Here is a 24,978-nt window from a genome sequence, read left to right on the forward strand (position 1 = left end):
TCACTTCCCCTCCTTGACCCCCCTAACTATCTCCCTCTTTCCTTTTCCCTCCACAGAGCTCTATTCATTATTTCTCCTCCTTTCCGTTCCTCTCTTCTTATTCTCCCCTGCAGTTTTCCCTGCTCAGACAGCTATAAAGAATTGTCCTGTAGCAGAGCTTGTGTAATTGCTGGCTTCACAGGCACATAAGAACAGGAGCCCCTGCCTCAACACCGGCCCAATAAGGAATACCAAGCACTGGACTGAACAACACAGCGTTGGAGGGAAGGACAAAGCAAAAGACATACAAAGAAAAACAGGCCACCTTTTCTAAACTCCAAGGAAGAAGGATACAATACGGAATACAAGGAGTATCAGAAGGAGAGAAGAAACAGTGTGAGGAGTACAGGAAGAGTTAAGTGTTAGACCATGCCTGGCTGTCATGTCCGGACACCGCTGGTGCTGGTGCTCTGCATGCTGGTTCTGTCCTGTGGGTCAGGAGGCGCCCGACGGATCAGGAAGAGAGGGCTTAACCAAAAGGTGGGGGTTAGAGCTGATATGAGTACCTAAACTGTTGCTGCAGCAATACAGGTGTGTGTGTGTGTGTGTGTGTGTGTGTGTGTAAAGAGGAAGGGAAAGGCTGGTGGAAATACAATACATACTCTGTTTTAGCAGGGTGGCAGAGGGGTGTAGTTTGAAGGTTTCACACTTAAAACAGTTTTGGGGCTGAGGTGAGACGCGGGTGTTAACAGTGGTGTGACTATGTCTCTGTTGAAGAGCTCAGTAGAGGTGTGTATGTCTGAAGATAAACGTACTATGAGGACAGTTGAGAGAGGGAAACTGTATAATTTGACATCTGAAGCCATGTGACGTGCTTGAATTCTATTTTTAAAACTCTCACAAGACTACAAAATAGAAGGTACAGGGTGTATGCATGTGTGTACATTTGTGTGTGTGTGTCTTTGTTTGTGTGTGTGTGTGTGTGTGTGTGTGTGCGTGCCTCTGTATGTCTATGTGCGTGTGTGTGTGCATGCACGTGTGTGTGTATGCAAGTGTACATGCGTGTGTCTGTGTGGTACGTGTGTATGTGTTTGTGTGAACCTGGTGTAAAGGATGTTGGGGTTATTGGGGCAGGAACTCAGTGGGCCTTCGCTCGTTAACTCAGCTCAGTGCAGGTTTGATTGATCATAGCTAACGAGGGCCAGTGCACTATGGTGCCCCTCTCTCTCTCCCTCCCTCATTCTCTCTCACCCTCACTCCCTCAAGACGGATGGCCAAACTGACATTCTTCAAGGATGCTGCTTCAAAGCCACTTTAATTGGAACATGCTGAGGTGGCTGTGGCCTTCCTTTATTCTCCTTCTCCCTCCAAGCCTTCCACTTCCATCACTCTCCATTCACAACTCTATGGCACCAGCATGGGCAACACCTGTTGCCTTCCCTTGCCTTTCTTTCTTTGTTTGAATAGGCCAGTAATGGTTGCAGGATGTTAGGTGAGCTTATCCGACTAGTTTAAATATTTGAGTTCTCTTACCGTACAGTGGATGACAGTCGGTCAGATTTCAGGTTTCAAGTTGTATTAGGGATACGCATGGTATACATCGTCCAACGAAATGGTTCCTTCTTGACAATGCAACAACAATAAGAAATAATAAAATATAAACATAAGATCATAAAGTAAATGGCTCAGTAGAATATAATATTTTTTGTTGCATAATTATAATACAGGAAGCCACAATGTATAGTCCAATATTTACATGTGTATTGGGAAGGGGAGGGTGGGGTTCAGTATATAAACTGAGCAGTGTAATAAGTGTCTGGTAGCAGCAGTGAGTGATGTGTGTGTAGCGTGTGTGTGTGTGTGCATGAGTGAGAGCATGTGTGCTAAGGTGCGGAGAATCAAAGCAGGTGGTCAGTCCAGTTCAAGTGTTCAGCAGTCTGGTGGCTTGTAGATAGAAACTGTCTCTGAGCCTGTTGGTATCAGACCTCTTGCTCTGATACCGTCTGTCCGATGGTAAGGGAGAAACAAAGACGCAAATGTAGTATTCCAGATCTGGGAGGCTGAGAGATAAGTGTGTAGCTTCCAATTCATGATCCAGAAGTGTTTGTCGGTCGGAAATTATTGCACGGACATTCTGAGCAAACAAAGTCGAGCAGGAACCGTCAAAACGCACACCCTCCTCAGCGCTGCAATCTTATCTTGTCACCTAGGCCAATAGGCGTAGTGTAGTGTTGGCTCAGATTAGTCCAGGACTGGGGCACTGGGTCAAATCCTTCTGGCACTTTGCTCTGCTGTAATTGCAGCTTAAACTGCAAAGATCATAAGTGCCTAAGTTATTGAGTGAGATGACTCAAATTAATTGGACCGTTTAATTAAATGATTTCATGCCATTGCCAGGCAGCCCCCAGTGACCCCTCTCCATTAGAGTGACCACAGAGTGGTGTTTAATGGCTGAGGCAGGAACTCAGTATTGACTGTATTGACACCTTGTTGTGAGGCCATTTATAAGCTATTGTCAATATCATTGCTGCCTGGGCCAAAAACTTGGCCTTCAGTTGCCAGAAACCACTGCCATTAACCTAAGATGTTTTGCCCTTGTCATTCAATCATCACACAGCTTTTAAAGCCCTGGCATCTTTCTCATGTAAACCCTTCCAGTGTGCTCAGTCTTAGCAATAGCAGCACTATGGTTTCATGAAGGCTGTGTGAGGAGTGGAGGAGTGACAGACAGTCATGCAGAAGACTGACCACAGAGAAACAGAGCATGGTCATTGTCACAGAGGGGCTCCTGTGTGAGAGCAGCAGACAGAGACAGAGGAGGAGGCAGGGGAGAGATGGGAGAGGTGCAGGAGGCAGAGAGAGGGGCTGCAGAGGGGCACAGGGTGGAGCTCTCTTTCTCCCTCCAGACCAGCAAAGTAGAATGAGGAGCTGGCCAGCACAGTCAGAAACATGCAAACATTCTGTTAGCGTGGGGAGAGCATTTCAATAACCACAGCTTCCACTGCTTAGACAGCACCCAGAGAATGTTGATGCAAAATTTGGAGTAACACTCCTGTTATTGTGTCCCATCCAGGGGGATATTGTCTGCTTCTGACATGTGTCCGGGCATGTTCATGAAGTTCTGAACTGTACTAAATCTGTTCAGTTCCATTTATTTCCCTTGCTGTGGACAGGCTTTTGGAAGGCTCTGAAATTAGACTGTGCCTGCAGATACTCAGCAACTCCTTGGCCTTCCTGTTCTGTTTCTGTTCTGGGCCGTCTGCCTCGGCCTCTCTCAGCCTTTTATGTCCTCCCCAGGTGATTCTCACATCTCTGTTTAGCATCTCACAGCTACAGCACTTTATCCATGGGAGCTATAATGGAATGAATCCCATGGGATTGGGCTGTCTGTGTGCTAAGACGTCAGAACGAACGAGATTGGAACAGGCATCCTAATTTTGATCATTCCAGTATGGCGGCCAAGTTCATATTCAGTATAGGCTATTCCAAGATGGCTGGACTCAATATAGGAGATAATTCCTCTATTGTAGCCAGTAAATACCATTCTGTCTATGAGTATGACAAAAATCTAAAATATTCGTAACAAATACAAAATATATGGCCTTGCCATACAGTAATATATTGGAAAAAACATTCTGGAAGAAATCTACGGGAGGTAAAGTATGTTTCATACTTGTTTTGAGTAAACTGCTGGGTAGGTCAGAGTTAATACACTTAGCCCACTGGCAGAGGTTGTCAGGTGATGTGAACTTTGATAGGCATTCGGAACGTTAATCCCAGTCAGATGATGTGAGCATGGTCTGGACATTACTGTACACCATCAACTAGATTCAGCCACAGGACGATTTTTTCGTGAGTGGATGGTCAGGGGGCCGAAACATAACTACAAATAATTTGCAGACTGCAAATTGACCGCAATAAGCTCAAACAGATATAATATTTGACTAAAACCTAATAATTTAGGTTTTATAAAGAGATGGAGTGTAGCCAGCATTTGTCTGGCTACACTCCATCTCTTTATACACTAAGGTCAGACCCTGCCAGCTGTCAGTCAGAGTCGGTGCAGGAAATGAACTAAGTGCCCAGGGGCCACACAAAGTCTATAGCAAGGCTGGTCTAGAGACCTTTCACGGCGCAGGAGATCTCTGCATGGAAAGGAGGCTGGATAATGGATATAGTTGTATTACATGAGAAAGGAGGAGATACCAATCTAAATAGCATGGCCAATGCATAAGTATGACTAGCATGAAATAATCAGTGCAATCCATTCAAGCTGTATGACAGTATCACATTGCACATAGTCACTGGAGAGGCTGCATGGTGTGCTTCCTGGAGTTCTAGGAATCAGGAAGTGTCTGATCTAAGAACTAGATACAGTACAGACCTCAATGGCCGGATCACAGTTTACATCGCAGTCTGGAGCCAAATTAGGTCTCTGATTGCTTCAGACCACAGCTGCAGCGCTCAGCTTTGAAATCGCTGCTCTGGAAGACAATGCTCCCAGTAAACACCGGTATAACAGGGCTGCCGGCATCTCTGTGGCCCAGCAGGAAGATACCAATAAACAATAAATAAACAATGTGGGACTGAACATCAAACAGACGCATGCAGCACGACACAGTGCAGGGCAGGGCAGCTTGGCACTCAGACAGCCAGACTGATAGACTGACAGACAGGATCCAGACACTACTTCCTTTGGTACTGAGATCTGAAGGGAAATGATGGGAACTGAGTATATAATGAACCATGGTCACTGTAGCTCACATTATCCATTCACAGAGATAATCAGTCTCACTCTTGTACTTTAAACCTGGAGTTGCATTTGTAAAGATACAGGATGACATGAGGATGAAAGTGAATGGCCTACTTTGCCTCCCATAATCATATCTGTTTATAGGATTAGAATAATTTTGTAGACCTAACAGCAGTGACATCTGATTGGCTTCTCTTTGACTTTTCCACTGGTTTTGAGATACTATAGGTTAGGTTAATATAACTAGGCCTAGAAAGCCTCAGGAGACAGACAGTCAGAAGATCTGAGAGATGCTTGTTCCAATCTGGCCAATGTGGACCACAGCTGCAAAAAGCATACATTCTCAGTATGAAGAGAACCTTGATGAAGCCAAAAGCTCAAAAGATTAACTTTGAGGAAGGTGAATCACTGTAAAGTACATAAACAATCTGGAAGTGGTCCTAAGACGTAGTCAATTGGCATCAAATCAGGATCAATACCCTAACCAAGGCACAGTCTGAGCACGTTACTGTGGTCACACTGACAGAGAGGGCCAGAAAGTAGTGCCCCCGTGTGTTGCCACGCCAAAGCCACAAGTTGATTCAGTCACTGAGCCGTGGTGAGACCCAGCACCCCACCCACCAGGCTGGCAGCTGACGGAGCGAATGATTTGTGTGTTTATTACAAACACGCATTCTGTGTGTCACAAACACCAATGCCAAACATCTGCTTTCATTTTTACGGTTGATTTGGAAGAGCAGTTGCTTAGTTTGCCATCGCGTGCAGTCTGTAAGCCCGTTAACTAATTAGTGAGAGGGGGAAAAACTCTCTGAGGGCCCCGACACAGTCTCTCTGTCAGGGATAATAAGGACAGGGACCCCCTACCCAGGCTGGCAGGGCATCCACTTCATGAGCAGCAGGATGCACACCTGAATTTATAGTATCCGGTCTGGAGCTCCATGCTATAGATGGGCTTTGGTTTTCTCTTCGCCAGCCAATGTGGAACATTTGCATTCTGATTAACTACTGCTGGATGAAGGATGATAGAGGAGAGGAATTTGCATTGGCAGCGTGAGCCTCCCAGATTGAGTCTGGTTGGCACCGTACAATACCTCAACTGCAACTGGAAACCTGACCTCACTGTATCTGCTGCTGGGCCAGAGCAACTCCTCTGTGGAATAACACTAGAAAATATGAGGAAAGTGCCTCCCTAGCCTCATGGTTAAATGCACATCACATACAGTGACCACAAACCTAAATAAACCAGTGTTTGACCTATGACCTCCTCCAGAGCTCACAGGAAGTGCAACCTCTAATGGGCGAAGTTCACAACATGGGTGCATGGAAATAGTTGTAGTTTATTGAACCGAACAAAGCACTAAGCACAGCCATGGCTGCAATACAGATCTGATTAAGTAAGTGTTTCACAAGCTCTTTACAAGCAAATCACAGACCACCACTGTTCAGGAGAGGTGGAGAATGTGTGTGGGTTTGAGGCAGGCAGGACCTCCTTGACAGTATATCACGTGCCCTCCTTTCACCCCTTATTGACTTACTCTTCAATTCTTCATCCCTCCACATGTTTAGAGTCCAGGTCAAGGTGTTTACTAACAGGCATGACAGCTACATAACACTGAAAACATAACAAATAGAACAAGCTGATGGAAAATGTTGCATCAAGTATGTTACAAAAATCAGTTACTGCCACCTGCTGGTCAAAGGGGTAGGAGAAGCACACGTATCACTATTTATCTTTGTAGTTGTAGGCCTACCAGGTAAACCTCCAAACGAGCTTCAATGCCATACAACACTCCTTCAGTAGCCTCCAACTGCTCTTAAACACTAGTAAAACTAAATGCATGCTCTTCAACCGAACGCTGCTTGCACCCGCCCACCCGACTAGAATCACTACTCTCGACGGGTCTGACCTAGAGTATGTGGACAACTACAAATATCTAGGTGTCTGGTTAGACTGTAAACTCTCCTTCCAGACTCACATTAAGAATCTCCAATCCAAAGTTAAATCTAGAATCGGTTTCCTATTTCGCAACAAAGCCTCCTTCACTCATGCTGCCAAACATGCCCTCGTAAAACTGACTATCCTACCGATCCTTGACTTCGCCGATGTCATTTACAAAATAGCCTCCAACACTCTACTCAGCAAATTGGATGTAGTCTATCACAGTGCCATCCGTTTTGTCTCCAAAGCCCCATATACTACCCACCACTGTGACCTGTACGCTCTTGTTGGCTGGTCCTCACTACATATTCGTCGCCAAACCCACTGGCTCCAGGCCATCTATAAATCACTGCTAGGCAAATCCCCGCCTTATCTTAGCTCATTGGTCACCATAGCAACACCCACCCGTAGTCTGCGCTCCAGCAGGTATATCTCACTGGTCATCCCCAAAGCCAACACCTCCTTTGGCCGCCATTCCTTCCAGTTCTCTGCTGCCAATGACTGGAACAAATTGCAAAAATCTCTGAAGCTGGAGACACTTATCTCCCTCACTAACTTTAAGCATCAGTTGTCAGAGCACCTTACCGATCACTGCACCTGTACACAGCCCATCTGAAATTAGCCCGCCCAACTACCTCATCCCTATATTGTTATTTATTTTGCTCATTTGTACCCCAGTATCTCTATTTGCACATCATCTCTTGCACATCTATCATTCCAGTGTTAATACTAATTGTAATTATTTTGCACTATAGCCTATTTATTGCCTTACCTCCATAACTTGCTACATTTGCACACACTATATATATATGTATTTCTGTTGTATTTTTGACTTTGTTTTGTTTTACCCCATATGTAACTCTGTGTTGTTGTTTTTATCGCACTGCTTTGCTTTATCTTGGCCAGGTCGCAGTTGTAAATGAGAACTTGTTCTCAACTGGTTTACCTGGTTAAATAAAGGTGAAATAAAAAATAAAATAAAAAAAACTATAGCTATTATGTTAGAAATGATCCAGGTCTCTTTATATTTTAGTCTCAGGATAGTAGATTGCACATTTCTGTGCAAACAATAAAGTAATTCTCTTATCTCATCTCAGGACTATGAGTATCCGAACCAGCAGTCCCAGTCCACACAGCACCAGAAGAACGACCGCTGCCCACCCCCACCTCAGATGCTACCGGAGCGGGCCTGTGAGGTGCCCGGCTGCCGCTCTGACTCAGAGTGTGAGCGCCACAAACGCTGCTGTTACAACGGCTGCATCTACGCCTGTCTGGAGTCAGTGCAGCCCCCACCAGGTAAGCACCATAGATCTAGAATACAGTACACAAAACCGTACTTATTGACCCATATGACAACACACATGGTCATACATAGCATGGGCATGGTTCTAACCATTGGCACAAGGATATGCAGTAAAATACTGACGATATCATTAGGATCAAACTTACCAATGATGTGTGTTTGTGTTGATCAGTGCTGGACTGGCTGGTTCAACCCAAGCCTCGGTGGCTGGGAGGGAATGGCTGGCTTCTAGACGGTCCAGAGGAGGTACTGCAGGGTGAGTAGCCTGGAACCATTAAACCCACCTGAACTCTACATCATCAGTGTGTGTGTTTAGTTGACCTCTGACCTGTCCCCCCCTGCCCTCTAGCGGAGGCATGCAGCACCACAGAGGATGGTGACGAGCCCCTTCACTGTCCCACGGGCTATGAGTGCCACATCATCAACCAAGGAAACCCCGCCGCTGGCATCCCCAACAGGGGACAGTGCATCAAGTCACGTGGTAACTCTGGTAAGGTCAGATTCAGTCAACACTCATTCGATGTAGTTCTAAAAACTGCCATAAACACTAACTGGAGGGGCTCTTTCTCTTCCAGATGGACGTCCCATGAGGCAAAAGTCCTACAAGGACTATAAAGATTACTTGGGTAGGTGTGGTGATCAACTGTCCTGTATATGCCATAATTATACTGCATTTGGATCTACTGCTGGGGTCTCTTTTACACGCCTGTCATTTCTCCACCATAGGAACTGGAAGTAGCTCTAATAATGCAGTGGCCTATGAGAAACACCACCACAAAAATCTGGGATGAGGTAGGTTTTACTGGGATAGAAAACTAGATCTTGATGGCATTTAGAAAAACAAAAAGACAGAATATAGTCTATATTAGTTGCTAGGGCTGAAAATTGCCAGGGACCTCACATACGTATTACGATTTGATTTTCCAAAGATACTGCTCTCTATGTCTGTTGCAGAGACAAGAGAGAGCATAAGTATATTTGTTTTGATCAGACATGGAAATTAAATAGCTGAAAACATGTTGGCTCACTATTTAAAAAGATGGAGAAGAAGCTACAGGATTTTGTTTTACAAATCGACACTTGGAGTCAAAGTAACGATATAATATTGTCCAAAATAATATTGCGCTATGTAACTGTATCGATTTTCCACTCATCACAATTTTTTGCCTATGCCAGAGCTATCAAAGGACAATCTAACAATCTATAATAACAATTTCTGACAATATCTGACAGATAGTTAAATGCTGGTACTCATCACAACCGATAAATGACTTTCTCGTATCCCTCCTTAGATCATCAGATACCTCTCCACAGAACCTCAGCTATCAGAGCCCAGATACCAAACCTCTCCACTCATCAACAGAACACAGCAGAACACAACCAAACCAGACCTGACCTGGTAACCTCACGGTGCTTTACATTTCTCATGTCTGGCCTGGGAAAAGGATGAAAACAAGCCTACATTTCCTACCTCTTCTCGAACTGGTATACTCATGATCCAGGCAGGGTTAACACATAATACACTACTTTGAGAGATTTACACACACACGGAAACGTGTTGTGATTTAGTCATGGGTAAGGAATTATGGCGTTATGGTTGAAGCAGAGAAAGGTATAAGACACATTAAACGTCAAAGCACTTTTCTTTCCATCTCAAACTGGGAAGAAAAAAAAAAACATGACATTATTCTATACACAATTTCTATAGATCCACTGCAAAACACCCCACAACCAGACACACACCTGCCACCTAGGTAGCCCAATTCTGATCTTTCTCCCACTAATTGGTCTTTTGACCAATCAGATCAGCTCTGAAAAATATCTGTGAAAAGATATGCGATTGCTCAGAACTAGTGTAAAAAAGATCAGAATTGGACTGCCTGTGTAAACCCATTGAATCCTAATCTGAGGCCCATTGAGGGCTGGTCAACAGGAAATAAGAACCATGTGCTGCTGTTGGCCCACTCACCCTTCAGGTGAGCAGGATGAAGGTCCCATAAACACACTGGATTTATAGTTATCAGACCGAGACTTCAGCTTGAACAAAGCCTGTCTGTCATGGTGGGAGAGCAAGCTGGGCCTTACACCAAACAGCATGATCACATCAATATCAGCACATGGAACAGTTTAAACTATCGAAAGTTAATCAAATTGATCCTATTCCATCCAGTATTTTCAGTTAAAAAATGCACATTAGTATAATAAAAAGTGAGTGGTCAGGAGTCCACATCAAATATCCATGTCTGTATTTTAGTACTATATGAAATGGTGCTCAGTTCCAAGGCTGCCTCTTCTAACAGGACAATAAGATGGTCTACACACAAAGACTGAATTCCACAACTAATAAGCTAGAGGTATGAACAAGATGTAACCATTCTCTGAGTGAAACAGTGATATCCAAATGTTGTCAAACTGGTGCTGAAATGTTGCCTTGTGTATTCCAAATAAACTGTATGTTTGAGGCATAGTCTCCTATTTACATTATTGTACAGACCTAAATAACAGACCTAACCATTAACGCAAATGCATGATTGACCGTTCTTGCTAACTTTAGGTGACTACCTTGAGGTGGATGACAAAACAGTCTGTACATTACAGTAAATATTTAATTTATTAATGTATCAAACAGTCTTTACAAAGCATGGGTCAGGGGGTGAAGACACAGGCTGTGCTCCGATTCCCTCCCCTGCTCCCCGAAATGGCTTTTGTTTTTTAATCCAATTAATGTGTGTCCACTTCAGAGAGAAGGGTAGAGAATCAAAGTGCAGCCACAGACAAACATAAAAACACACTTCTCCTCCATGTTTATGTGGCAAACTTCTTCTGTCGGACTGGAGCAGGCAGCTGAGAAGTGATGGCCAGGAGAGGGCGCTCCACCACCACCAGAGACTGGTCATCCAGCAGGCTCACACACAGCAGGTCCTACACAGGACACATCATAGGAACAGAGACATTAATAAAACATACTGATTTGACCTGTTATATTTACAGAATCTAAACATCTCATCACTGTATATAGGATATATCCCACAGAACCCTGATGTTGTCCCAGTTTGGGCTTGGGTTCTACCTGGTCAAACACAGGAGAGACTTACCTGGAAGGTTTTGCATATTTTGAAAGCATGGAGGTGACTGGGCCTCTCCTGCTCTGATAGGCTCCTGAGGGTCATCTGATTGTAGAACTGGGTCTTCTGGTCAGGGAGGGGCTGAGGGGAGAGAGGTGGACAGCGTTAACCTCACAGGCCACTTACAGCAGGTGTATTCTAGTGATACGTTCAATATGATCCATACTAGGCCACTAAAACCAATAACTGTTGGTTACCTTAAATAGATTAAAAGGCTCCACTGAGGACTGTTAAAGGCTATTATGACAAGGACATTGATGAATAAACACTTTAAATAAAAACTAAAAGGAGGATGCCTTTGGGAGATGCAGGTTTCTTACCAGACTTTGGTCGATTATGCAGAACATGTGCATGTCGTACAGGAGAACTTGATTTGGGTTTTTAGGGTTGAAGGTCACGTGAGTGACGGGTGTGTCCCGGTCCAACCACACGTTGTGGAGCCCCTGCTTCTGCAGCTTTCGGCTCCAGTCTGTGTACTGCTTCTCCACTATGGAGTACTCAAATAACTACAGTCATAGACCACAGAACAGTCAGCATAACTACACGTGACAGAGTACTAAATCCTAAACCTACAGTGGAAATCACAACAATTTAATCAAGGTCACTCCTGTAAACGGTATAATCGAGAGATACTAATATCTGCAGGTGCAGTGGTATGAGAGGTGGTATGGTGTTTACCTGTTGGTCAGCGTGCACCATTGTCAGGTTGTTGGTGGTGGGGTGGATCCCCATGGCACTGGGACAGGAACCATATATAGGCACTATACAATGGAGCTGGAACACAACAACAGGGTCATAAGAGGCCTTCATTGGTAGCAGATTACACAATTTATCAGTGTTACTTGTAGTCTAACAAGCGGCTGTAGAGCTTGGCTGGATCAGTGGAAAACCCACGCACCTTTAGTTTCTGTAGATTGTAGACGTGGATCTCACAGTCACTATTTGCGGCCGCCAGCCACTTCCCATTCAAACTGGTAGTCATTAGGTGAATGGGCTGTCTGGACCCTGGAGAAGGAAACATCACGGAGTGAGACCATGCTACCACAATCAAGAGTTTAGAATCGGAATTATACAAAATAAAGCTATGGTATTTCAGTGAAGAACAACCAAACTGAGGTGAAATATCGGAGGATCCACTGACCTGACTTGGGTTTGAGGGTGTGCACATACTTGCACTCAGATTGGTTAAGGGCAATAACAAGGACTGATGATTGGCTGGAGGCAGCAAACATCTTGGAGGAGTCTGAGGAGAAGCAGAGCTGGTGTGCAGAGCGCAGAACCTTTGGGAGCTGGGATACCTGGGAGGGGGTGACAGGTGAGGTAGTTCAAAGATAAAGCTGTCCCGGGCAACTGTAAGTGCTGTTATTGTGAAGTGGAAATGTCTAGGAGCAACAACGGCTCAGCCGCGAAGTGGTAGGCCACACAAGCTCACAGAATGGGACCGCCGAGTGCTGAAGAGCGAAAGTTCATCTGTCCTCGGTTGCAAAACTCACTACAGAGTTCCAAACTGCCTCTGGAAGCAACGTCAGCACAATAACTGTGTGTCGGTAGCTTCATGAAATTGGTTTCCATGGACGAGCAGCCGCACACAAGTGTAAGATCACCATGCGCAATGCCAAGCGTCGGCTGGAGTAGTGTAAAGCTGTGGAAACGCGTTCTCTGGAGTGATGAATCACGCTTCACCGTCTGGCAGTCCGCCGGAAAAATATGGGTTTGGCAGATGCCAGGAGAACGCTACCTGTCCGAACGCATAGTGCCAACTGTAAAGTTTGGTGGAGGAGGAATGCTGGTCTGGGGCTGTTTTTCATGGTTCGGGCTAGGCCCCTTAGTTCCAGTGAAGGGAAATCTTAACGCTACAGCATACAATGACATTCTAGACAATTCTGTGCTTCCAACTTTGTGGCAATAGTTTGGGGAAGGCCCATTCCTGTTGCAGCATGACAATGCCCCCGTGCACAAAGTGAGGTCCATACAGAAATGGTTTGTCGAGATCGGTGTGGAAGAACTTGACTGGCCTGCACAGAGCCCTGACCTCAACCCCATCGAACACCTTAGGAATTGGAACGCCGACTGCGAGCCAGGCGTAATCGCCCAACATCCGTGCAGACCTCACTAATGCTCTTGTGGCTGAACGGAAGCAAGTCCCAAAGGAATGTTCCAACATCTAGTGGAAAGCCTTCCCAGAAGAGTGGAGGCTGTTATAGCAGCAAATGGGGGACCAACTCCATATTAATGGCCATGATTTTGTAATGAGATGTTCGACGAGCAGGTGTCCACATACTTTTGGTCATGTAGTGTATATCCTGATGTACAGTGTATTCAGATCCCTTGACTTTTTCCACATTTTGTTACGTTACAGTCTTATTCTAACATTGATTAAATTGTGTTTTCCCCCTCATCAATCTACACACAATACCCCATAATGGCAAAGCAAAAACAGGGTGCTAGAAATTTTTGCAAATGTGTAAATAAACCAGGAAATATTACATTTACATAATTATTCAGACCCTTTACTCAGTACTTTGTTGAAGCACCTTTGGCAGCGATTACAGCCTTGAGTGTTCTTGGGTATGACGCTACAAGCTTGGCACACCTGTATTTGGGGAGTTTCTCCCATTCTTCTCTGCAGATCCTCTCAAGCTCTGTCAGGTTGGATAGGGAACGTCACTGCACAGCTCTTTTCAGGTCTCTCCAGAGATGTTCGATCAGGTTAAAGTCCGGGCTCTGGCTGGGCCACTCGAGGACATTCAGACTTGTCCCGAAGCCACTCCTGTGTTGTCTTGACTGTGTGCTTAGGGTCGTTGTCCTGTTGGAAGGTGAACCTTCGCCCCAGTCTGAGGTCCTGAGTGCTCTGGAGCAGGTTTCCATCAAGGATCTCTCTGTACTTGGCTCCGTTCATCTTTCCCTCGATCTTGACTAGTCTCCCAGTCCCTGCCGCTGAAAAACATCCCCACAGCATGCTGCTGCCACCACCATGCTTCACCGTAGGGATGGTGCCAGGTTTCTTGCAGACGTGACGCTTGGCATTCAGGTCAAAGTGTTCAATCTTAGTTTCATCAGATCAGAGAATCTTGTTTCTCATGGTCTGAGAGTCCTTTAGGTGCCGTTTGGCAAACTCCAAGCAGGCTGTCATGTGCCTTTTACCGAGGAGTGGCTTCCGTCTGGCCACTCTACCATAAAGGCCTGATTGGTGGAGTGCTGCAGAGATGGTTGTCCTTCTGGAAGGTTCTCCCATCTCCACAGAGGAACTCTGGAGCTCTGTCAGAGTGACCATAGGGTTCTTGGTCACCTCCCTGACCAAGGTCCTTCTCCCCCGATTGCTCAATTTGGCCAGGTGGCCAGCTCTAAGAAGAGTCTTGGTGGTTCCAAACTTCTTCCATTTAAGAATGATGGAGGCTACTGTGTTCTTGGGGACCTTCAATGCTGCAGAAAATGTTTGGTACCCTTCCCCCAGATCTGTGCCTCGACACAATCCTGTCTCAGAGCTCTATGGACAATTCCTTCTACCTTATGGCTTTGTTTTTGCTCTGACATGCACTGTCAACCGTGGGACCTTATATAGACAGGTGTGCCTTTCCAAATGATGTCCAATCAATTGAAATTACCACAGGTGGACTCCAATCAAGTTGTAGAAACATCTCAAGGATGATCAATGGAAATAGGATTCACCTGAGCTCAATTTCAAGTCTCATAGCAAAGGGTCTGAATACTTATGTAAATAAAGTATTTATGTTTATTTTTAATGAATTTGCTAAAATTTCTAAAAACCTGTTTTCACTTTGTCATTATGGGGTATTGTGTGTAGATTGATGAGAACATTTTGTGATTTCATAAATTTTAGAATAAGGCTGTAACAGAATGCTGAAAATGTCAAGGGGTCTGAATACTTTCCGAATGCACTGTAAGAGTGGAGATCGTGGCGAGCTCAACTCACAATGCTGGCATCTTTCACTAGATCTAAACTTTCTCTAATAAATGTCACCATCTACTGGATGCCCAGACCAAATAACGGCATGGAAATAAAGTCTGGTCCATTTGAATGATTGCAAATATGACAGTCCCTTGTGAAACTGCAAGCACACAATCCGTTATCAGATTCCACAAGCTCAAATGACATTCAACAAGAAGAGGATTTTATGAATTAGTCAAACAATGAGAAATCAAACCTGTAATGTTGACATAGGCCCTAATGACTAGACTGTAATCGGGGAAATTAGTTCATAACCAGAGATCAAATAGTAGAATAAATATCTCAATGTATGAATACATTCAGTTGTCATTGCCACTACTGCCAGAGCGACACACATAATACAGTAGAGGTGAGGAAGCTGATTTTGTCCACATTCAGGATTTGGTAATACCTTGGTAATACTGATGTTGTTATTGTCTGTCTGCAGCCTGTAGAGACGTACGCTGGACACGGTGGAATAAGCAAGCCATCCTCCACAGGAGGACAGGGCACTGCAGCTGATATGATCCTCACCCTGGGGGCAAAGGTCACAACAAAACAACTACAGTTAAACAGCATTTCTTTAACATTATATAAACTCAAGACTGTGCCACTCAGATTCTCTGTGGCGCAGTGGTCTAAGGCACTGCATCGCAGTGCTAGCTGTTCCACTAGAGATCCTGGTTTGAATCCAGGCTCTGCTGTAGCCGGCCGCAACCGGGAGACCAATGGGGCGGCGCACAATTGGCCCAGCGTCGTCCAGGGTAGGGGAGGGAATGGCCGGCAGGGAGGTAGCTCAGTTGGTAGAGCATGGCGTTTGCAACGCCAGGGTTGTGGGTTCGATTCCCATGGGGTATGAAAATTAAAAAGAATAATGTATGCACTAACTGTAAGTCGCTCTGGATAAGAGCGTCTGCTAAATGACGTAAATGTAAAAATTTTTAAATCTGTATACTGTCATTAGATAGGCTAAGAGGAAAGGCCAAAGGGTGGGGTGATCTTGGATGGTTCTACAGATCAAGTTGATATGCAGGTATATGCAGGAGCCATGTACCCACCTTTCTCTTCAGAAGGAGGAGTTTCTCAGGCTTCCTCTTCAGAGGCAAGCTGTCTCCTGGCTTCCCTGAAAGGAAGACCGACGTGTCGTCAAATACAGCACACAACAACTATACCTACTAGACAAGTGTGATGATCACTGCCTTTTGTTTGTAAAGAGTCAATGATGTTGACTGTATCTCTCATCTCCCTCTTCCTAGACAGTGTGTGTGCGGTTCTCACCCTGTCCATCACTCTCTCCCAATCTCCACAGCTCCAGCTGACCAGGGAACTGGAAGAGCAGTAGCCCTGCCTTCTTTGCACAGGATACTAGATTCCGCTGGAAAAAACAACAATAAAACAGGATCAAATCCAGCATTTCAAGGCAATTCTATAAAAATAAAACATGTTCATAGTTAATAGGAATATTCCATTGAATTCACTATTCAGAAACAATGCAATGGATATTATTTGCAACAACTGACACCAGAGTCATTTCTGCACTCACGTGAGGAAAGTGGATCTTGCGAAGTCCTGAAGCATGTGACTTCTCATCGAACTTCTCCAAGAGGGGTCTCACTACAAGGTGGGTATCCATGCCTGAGAAGATAATGTATCCAGAATGAGTCTTTATGCAGTCAATATAAAGCAACATTTATTGTACTACAGTAGCATTTCATCTTCATCTTTGAGCATTAGTACTGACCCCCAGAGACGATGGCAGTTTCGATCTCAGCCAGGGCTCTGACATCATGGGTGTGGTTCTTGAAGGTCCTGGTTCTGACCCATTCCTTGTCCTGCTCCTGCAGAGTAGAAGCAATGAACTGGAACTGGATCACAGTGCCTTCTGACGTCCCTGCCACCACACTGGTCTCGTCCTGTCAATCAAACACAGCCAAGTCAGGAAGGAAGCTCCATTCTAGTGAAACATAAACATCAGTAGTTGTGTCAAACAAATATATGCTTTCAGACATGTCAACCTGCTCTCTGCCTTTTGAATAAAAATAGGCAGAGTGCACCAATCTGGAAGGAGAGATAAGATATTTGTTAACGCCAGGTGTCCATTGCAGAGAATATCCTCTCACCTTAGAGACAGACAGTGCCAGCACATCCCACTTGGTCACCAGGTGTGTTTTGACAAGCGTGCCGGTGTGTCCGTCCCAGACTTGGACCTTCCCAGCAGAGTCACCGCTGACGACAGTATGGTCTGACAGGAAGGCCACACTCCAGACTACTGTCTCACGACTCTTAGAGCCTCCAACGCCCCGGTCCACCAGGAGCCTCTGTACAGCATGACCTGAGACAACCAACACTAGGGGTCAGGATATAACTACAAGTAGCTACATGGACATCATGGTACTCACAAAGACTGCAGCACCTTAACACCACAACCTCACTGGCCTATTGGAACAAGTACGAATTCAACACTACTGGTCAAATGTAAATTGATTATTCAAAACAGCAAGGCAGATCATAGCTCACCAGTTGGAACATCAAAGACACGGATCATGTCCATCATGCCAGCAGCGATTTGCGTGCCAGAGGGGTGCCAGGAGAGGGAAATGATGCGACCTGAAAGACAGGATTAGAATGTTTAACAGGGCTGCACTACAACAAGATGTTTAGTTCTCAACACCCATGTGCAATGTCCCTAATCCCATTGACAGTGAGTGAGGATGCCTTATAGCATAAGAAAGGCTGCAATCTAAGGAAGCCAGGAAGGAACACATTTATAGACAATTGAATCAGGACTGTTCCTCTTACCTTTCTGTCTGTCCAGATTGCGCTCAAACTGTATGTTCTCTTCAAGTACTTCAAACAACTTCACTGTCCCATCTTCGCATCCAATCTAACAGGTGAAAACCCACATTGACATTGTTTTAATAGCAAAAAAATACACCTACAGCGGGCACACTTTGAATATTTCTGAAAATACATGGATTCTAGAGGGGTAACTGACCGCTAAGTGTGTCCCTTGAGTATTGCTGATTATGGTCCAAATGGGGCCCCCATATGCCTCCAGGGAGTATTTGGGTCTCAGGTTTTCCAGGTCATATTCTGCGATCTCTCCATTTAGACCAGCACTGAAAAGGCGTCCTCCAACCCAACATAGAGACTCAATGGATCGGGAGTCCTTCCCTGGGATAACCTGCATATTCCAAAACAAGTGTTAATGACAAGTTTGACAACCACACTGAGGCGATTTCTGCCAACAATGTCGATCAACAATGCCCAAAGGAGAGAGGTTCAAAGTCTTTTAAATGTGCTAGAATGTAATGACCAAACAAAATGTTTCTTTACATTCTGAATATGGCACAGCAAATTAATTAAGCAAGCTACTAACTTTTTCCTGGAAATAGTGGTCAGTGAAGTTGAAGATCTCCACACTCCCATCCATTCGTGCCAGGGCAAGTCTCTCTGTGTGGCCATTGAATGCCATGGCTCTGATCGCAGTGGGCATGTAGTCGAAAAACCGAACCCGGTGTACTTTGAACTCCCCCATTGTTCCGTATCTAAGAAAACAGATACATGTTAAAATTAAAAGAGGATCAATAGTTTTGCATGGGACGGCAGTAATGTTAGCCAGCTAGATTGGCTCGTGTGGTTAACTCTCATCATGCTAATCATATAATTTGAAACGAAATGTAAACAGCAACAAGATCAACTACATAAGTAGCATACTTGGAAAAAGGTTACTAGCTAAAGTTAGCTTGCTAACTCACAATTTGGCCGCTTAGTTAGCTAAACTCACTGTAATGTTACACTGAAAGAACACAGCTTGCCTATCTATAAATCATTATATTATTGGCAAGTACCGATATATAATGCACATACAAACAGTTTTAAAAAACGCTTACTTGTACTGTCCCCTTCTTTAGTATTTTCTTCACTTTCCCCAAACGTTCACTGCTAAGAGTTTCACACGTTGAATTACAGCAGACACCACGTTGGACACCTTTGAACCGGAAACGAAAACCCTACATGTGAGTGACGCGCCTATGCGCCGGAAGAAGGTGGTACATCTTGCGGGCGGGAAAAACATAAAAACAAACAGGACTTGTCAACGACAGAATAAGCGTTAATATATCATTATATTTACCTAACAATGTCTAGTTAAGCGCCTATATTGCATCTCTCTTCTTCTTACCCCCTCTGTGTACGATGGTTAAACTAATCATAAATCCAAGGTAAGACTTGTCAATCATCAGAATTCTTATAAATGGTCAATTCACACATGCTCTGTTTGTCTGTCTAGTCGCAGTATAAAACGTTGATTAAGGGTAGTGTACCTTAGCTAGCTATTTCATTTCATCCGATGTTAATGAACATAGTTAGTTCTGTTGAGAGACAATGACAATGTGAGTATCAGTCAGCTGTAGTGTGTGAAAGATTAATTTAATAATTTTTGTTTATTGACTGCTAGATGTCTAGTTATGTATTTGGTGGGTATGTAACAGATGTATATCGTACTCTCCCCGCGTTGTGTTTTCTCCTAATAAATCACATCAGCCAGTGGTGCCAGTTGAGTATAATTTATTTCTGTTGTTAAATGGGAAACAGCACGTTAGTTGTGCAGAGCTTAACGATATTGATGGCTGTCGATGGCAAAATCTGTAGCATGAAGGCAACTGTGTTAGCAGTGGGCTCATGTGACCATTACGTCGGTGTATGCTAGCTAACACACTTATCTACAGCAATCATATGCCAAAGCACATCCCAGGAAGCCCCTCAATCCCTAACAGGTACCATATACCCACACATGTATAAATCAGTAACGTACAGCAACCTTGTACACATTGTAAAATATGAAACAGTATTCAGAACATGACCTAACCCTTGCATCACATTTTCATACTGGGAAGACCTGACGTTCACGATCTCCCCCTAGCTGCAAGCGGGGCCAATCACAACATGCCTTATTGTCATCAGAGTTGAACCAACCAATAAGAATGCTTGAACATTAAATACACATTTCTTTAGAGGCAAGCGGAAACATAACCAACCCTGTTACATTCTCCCCTGCTGAATTACACTTGCAAACAGAGTTATTACGTTTAACCTGTTCACCTACAACCACCACTGGTGGGTCACTGTTCACAGTCGGTGGATAGTCAAGGTCAAGGGTTCTGTGACTGTTGCTGGAGCTTGTGCTACCAGCAGCATCTTCAGAATGCCTTTCTTCTTCAGAGGGTTCGGACATTTCTTCTCCAAAGGTTAGCTCTGACATGCTTGTGCCACCAGTGGCACCCTCAGAATGTGGTGAGTTCTGAGGATCCCTCGCCAGTGGCTCATCTTCCAGCATATCTGTGGTTTCTTTTTCGGAGTGCTCTGGCTGTGCTTCCCCGAGGTCTGTTCTGATACCCACACCCTAGTCCTCTCACCAATGTCCATTTCTGGTATATCATTCATGGATGAGTCCTCCATCTCCTCACTCGGATCCTCACGGTCTCCCATATTAGGTGTCTCGAAGGCAGTGTCGGGGAGAGGCAAGACGTTTACAGGTATTATCAGATTACGGTGAACCGTTTTCTCCTGGCCAGTTGACATTGTATTTTGAAGATGTGGATGTCACTATTCTTCTCCGTAACAGTATAGAGGTTGTTCTCCCAACGATCTGCCAGCTTTCTCTTTCCACGTTCACCCTTATTCGCCAGCAGCACCCGATCACCGACCTCCACTGGAGCTCCTCTGATCTTCCTGTCGTAGAGGCCCGCATGCCTCTTCAGCTGTTTGGTTGCCGACACCTGTACCGTCTCCATGGCCTCCCTCAGGTCTCTCGTCAGGGACTTGATGTACTCGTCATAGTCTACAACCTCTGAGTCTTGCAGCTCAGTACCAAACATCATGTTGACAGGCAGACGTGGGGTTCTCCCAAACATCAACTGGAAAGGTTATTCAGACGTGTGGTTCTCCCAAACATATTCAAGAAAGGTCTACTAAAATCAGGGTGGGCTAGCATGACCTGATCGAGGAGAGCTTGTTTCAACTGACTAAAGGCCTGTTTGCACTCACCAGTCCAGTCTGCAGCTGTGAGTTTCCTATGTATTCCTCTTTTCCTCTTGCCTTTCCCATGGCGTGGTGCCTTCGTCCCCGTTGTCAGCCCATGCAGCGGCTTAGCGATGGTGGAGCACCCCTCAATGAACTGCTGGTAATAGACTATCATTCCGAGAAAGGACCGAATCTTCCCCTGGGAGGGCACGTCCATGTTATCCTCCATGAGATCCTTCTCTGTCATCCCTACAATAGCCTTCACTTTTTCTGGGTCTGTGGCCACATCTCCTTCACTGATGACCTGCCCCAAGAACCGCACTGACCTCTTCATGAAATGGCATTTCTTTGGAGACAATTTCAGATTATGGGCTTTGAGACGCTCAAAAACTGACTCCAAGCGTTGCAATCCAAGTTCTTTGTTCGGGGCAAAAACCAGCACATCGTCCAGGTAGCATAGAAGGCTAGAAAAAAATGTATCCCCAAAAATGCTCAACATCATCCTCATGAATGTAGCTGGGCTGTTGCATAGTCCTTGTGGAAGACAGTTATATTCATATATCCCAAAAGGAGAAGTGAAGGCTGTAAACTTCTTGTCGTCTTCATGCACCTCCACATTGTAGTAGCCTGAGGTCAAATCCATTGTAGAGAAGAAGGCATTGCCACCCAAGGTCGCCAGAGCATCAGCTTGGTGAGGTAGAGGGTGAGCATCCTTTACGGTGCGAGCATTGAGCCATCGGAAGTCTGTACACAGTCTCAGATCACCAGACTTCTTCCAGACCAGCACGAGCGGGGAGGCATACTCACTGCTGGATTTCCTGATTATCTCTCGCTCTTCCATCTCATCCAAGGCCTGCCTGAGCTTGTCATAATGGTTAGGGGAGAGCCTACGGTAAGGTAGCCTAAAAGGCTTAGTGTCACTGAGTCTGATGCGATGGACATATTCAGTAGCCTTCCCGCAATCTAGTTTGTGCCGGGAGAAGATAGACTCGTAGCGGGCTATAAGCTGAACTAGCCTGGCCTTACACTGTTGCGACAACTGAGTAGACTCAATGTCAATGTCACCTAGCCCTAACTCGTGCAACACCTCATTTGTCACTCTGTGCGGTTTGACGGTACTGTCAACGGTCAAGCTATCTCCACTACCATTGTCAAAGTCTGGATTGTCCTCCATTTTGTGTACCTGCTGCACCAGGGGAACCTGTTCGACACTGGGCCCATCCATATAGTCAGTGTCAAAGTCCTCTAATGCCATACAAGGAAAAACGTCTGCTATCTTGGCATTGCGTCTCACTGTTACTGGCTCATCTGTTTCTACTCCTCTATCCATCCCTGTCCAGTGTGGATGGGGCTGGTCCTGCTGAGTGGCTGCTGGCAGTGTTGCCAACTCTTCAGTAAGGAAAGTAGCTATTGGCTGTCCTAAAAGTCATGCATAATTGGCCATGTGCATGTAATTGTGATGGATGCTGTAGGAGAGAGGAATAACGTTGTGGAAGAGACAAAAAGTGAGTAAAAACACCCTAAATATGTTTAGAACTACAAATGAACTTTCTTCTGTCGATCCTTGTTTTTTTTTTATGTCACAATTCCAACCCTCCTCCTTTATCCGGGCTTGGGACCTGCAAAAGTGAACCAAAAGAGACACTCTGGCGGAGTTACTTAGGTTTATTTTTATTTGTTTATTTTTTATTTATATTTTTGTTTTTTAAAAATCTTACGTTTGGTTTGGTTTTTAACCTTATGGTCCACTTAGAAGCCTACAACAAGTCACAGTAACCATAACATTTAAAACATTTTTTTGTATACAATCTACATTAACAATCTAAATGGACCAAAAAGAGACAATAGAAAAAACGGTCAATGGCAATGTGAGAAAATGATGGTAACTAGTCTGGCCCTAATTCAGGTTAATTGTTGTTGTTTTTTCAGACCCCCCTCCACACACACACACAGGCTGTGCTGGCTCACAGAAATAGTGGGTCATCGTCATTTTGGTCAAGGCTCTCTATGGCAGGTTCAGCAACTGAGGGAGCTGACTTAAATGAGTAAGCAGCTGATGTGCCAAAAAGCTGCAAAACATTATCAGGCAGCTGGTGCTCATAGCAAGCCTCACCAGACAGCTTCAGTCCATATCGAATGTACAGGACGGAGTTAATGGTCTGCAAGGACATCCGATTTCTAAGTTTGCTTTTTACCACACTCATCTGGCTGAATACTCTCTCGACTTCAGCATTCGAGTGTGGCAAGGACAACACAGACACAGCAGCCATGGCAAGTTCTTGAAACGGGTTGATATCAACTGCATCCCTGAACTTCCAAATCACACTCCAGAAGCCCAGTGTGTTTTTTGTCTCATTCCATTTACTAAGATGGATGGCACGCCATTGCTGGACAATCTTGTCTATCTCTGCAGGGGAGCTTGGCTATTTTTTCTAGTTCTCCAGGGCTCTTATTGTGCTTTAGAGTTTCCTCCACATTGAAAACTGACATGTACTGCAATGCTTCGATGTTGTCCGGCAGTCTCAACCTCAACTCATTAGTGAGGGATATGGTGAAGGCTACACACCGCTTTCGTTCATTGTTTTCATCCTCAGGCGCAAGGTGGAGCTCAGCTGCCTTTGACTCAAAAAGGTAACCAAGGTACGGTTTGGGACTGATGTATCCATCTATTGGCCCTTTGAGTACATCAACATTTGCCAGTGGATTCAGCACCCTGCTGCTCACAGACTTGAACAGGCTAACCAAGCTGTCAAGTAGCTTAAGAGGATCTACTTGCTCTCCCTCAAAAGCCTTGATGGCCAACTGTACCTCACCCAGCACTGACTTCAAAAAAGTCAGATACAATATGTACACTGTAAATGGAGTATAAAACCTCAGCCATGTAGCAGTGTTCACTGGACTTGGTGACTGCGAAATGCAGCCTAAGCTCCTCCCACTGGTCCAAAATGCGTGAAACCGCGGGTTCAATGGAGAGCCAACGTGTGGCACACACCTTGGTTATCTGTAAAGGTTTCTCCCCACAGTTGATGGTCTCATATATGGCCTTGTAGGCCTCCCTGCGCTTTGGAGACACTGAAAACCAGTTATAAGTCTCTCGTACCAAGTACTCCACACTACGGGGGATGGTGTCATTGGAAGCATGACTTACAGCAAGCTGCAGAGAGTGGCACACACAGCGAATAAGAACCAGGTCTTTGAGGCCATACTCCTCCTTCAGCACTTTATGGACCCCATTGTTAATCTCTGTCACAAGAGGCATTGTCAGTCCATATCCACAGGAGTTTCTCTTTTTTAAGACAACACTTCTCGAGGAAAGCCACAACAGCACGGGCTATAGATTTGGCATCTCCTCCCTCCAACTCAACAAGCCCCAGAAATGTTGATACAACTGTCTGCTTGGTGTCACTAAAGTACCTTATCACAACCCCAGGTACTTAGAAACACTTACATCCGTGGACTCATCGAGGAGGAGGCTGAAACGCTGGTCACCCACATCTGCGACCAACTTTTTCAGAAAGTATGGTGCTAGAACACCATTAATCATTTCTGTGCACTTTGTCCTGTGCATTTTGAAGTGGGTAGCAGCAGTGGAGTCTGAGAAAGCAGCTCTACAGGCTTCTCCAATGTGATCACATGCCAGCATGAAACAGTGTTCAGCGATAGCTAATGTCATGGTGGCCTCAGCCTTTTTTGCAGAGTCAATTTTTTAAACCATAAATGGCAGCTTGTTTTGGGTGGAGCTGTTATAAGGCTTTGCCTTTTGAGTATGTTTTTGAGTTGTCATGTGTTTTTTTACATCACTAAGTTTGGCGTATAAATCAGCCTTACAATACAGGCAGTATGCCCGTGTATCATCTCCAATAAACAGCTTCAACCAGCCTTTGAATTCAGGGTTTGATTCCCACT

General features: G+C 44.9%; 2 protein-coding genes across 2 annotated transcripts; one reads left to right on the forward strand and one right to left on the reverse strand.

The window, feature by feature from the left end:
• Window positions 1–408: 408 nt before the first annotated feature.
• On the forward strand, window positions 409–8,765 carry LOC311134622 (WAP four-disulfide core domain protein 1-like; the record flags this gene model as incomplete). Its single annotated transcript, XM_084168358.1, has 6 exons — window positions 409–519; window positions 7,769–7,967; window positions 8,147–8,230; window positions 8,324–8,464; window positions 8,550–8,600; window positions 8,701–8,765. The coding sequence occupies 6 exons, from the start codon at window positions 409–411 to the stop codon at window positions 8,763–8,765; spliced, it is 651 nt and encodes a 216-aa protein (XP_084024484.1).
• A 1,799-nt stretch (window positions 8,766–10,564) lies between these two features.
• Window positions 10,565–19,040, reverse strand: LOC311134726 (U3 small nucleolar RNA-associated protein 4 homolog). The gene is made up of 17 exons (XM_084168497.1): window positions 18,942–19,040; window positions 18,428–18,596; window positions 18,044–18,232; window positions 17,848–17,932; window positions 17,566–17,655; window positions 17,169–17,380; window positions 16,790–16,961; window positions 16,592–16,683; window positions 16,327–16,423; window positions 16,107–16,171; window positions 15,461–15,583; window positions 12,241–12,397; window positions 11,998–12,104; window positions 11,778–11,873; window positions 11,420–11,605; window positions 11,070–11,180; window positions 10,565–10,896 (listed from the first exon to the last, which is right to left on the reverse strand). The coding sequence occupies exons 2-17, from the start codon at window positions 18,584–18,586 to the stop codon at window positions 10,780–10,782; spliced, it is 2,058 nt and encodes a 685-aa protein (XP_084024623.1). The 5' UTR covers window positions 18,587–18,596; window positions 18,942–19,040; the 3' UTR covers window positions 10,565–10,779.
• Window positions 19,041–24,978: the final 5,938 nt, after the last annotated feature.

Source organism: Coregonus lavaretus (assembly GCF_964263955.1).
Source record: "Coregonus lavaretus genome assembly, chromosome: 9".
NCBI lineage: Eukaryota > Metazoa > Chordata > Actinopteri > Salmoniformes > Salmonidae > Coregonus > Coregonus lavaretus.

What these genes read in the sequence shown, in the direction of transcription:
- LOC311134726 (XM_084168497.1), bottom strand. Translation starts at nt 18,586, where the DNA reads ATGGGGGAGTTCAAAGTACACCGGGTTCGGTTTTTCGACTACATGCCC. An exon ending in CAATCTGGACAGACAGAAAG is followed by an intron (nt 17,656 to 17,847) that starts GTAAGAGGAACA and finishes CCTGTCTTTCAG; the next exon opens with GTCGCATCATTTCCCTCTCC. An exon ending in GCATAATCGACCAAAGTCTG is followed by an intron (nt 11,181 to 11,419) that starts GTAAGAAACCTG and finishes CTCTCCCCTCAG; the next exon opens with CCCCTCCCTGACCAGAAGAC.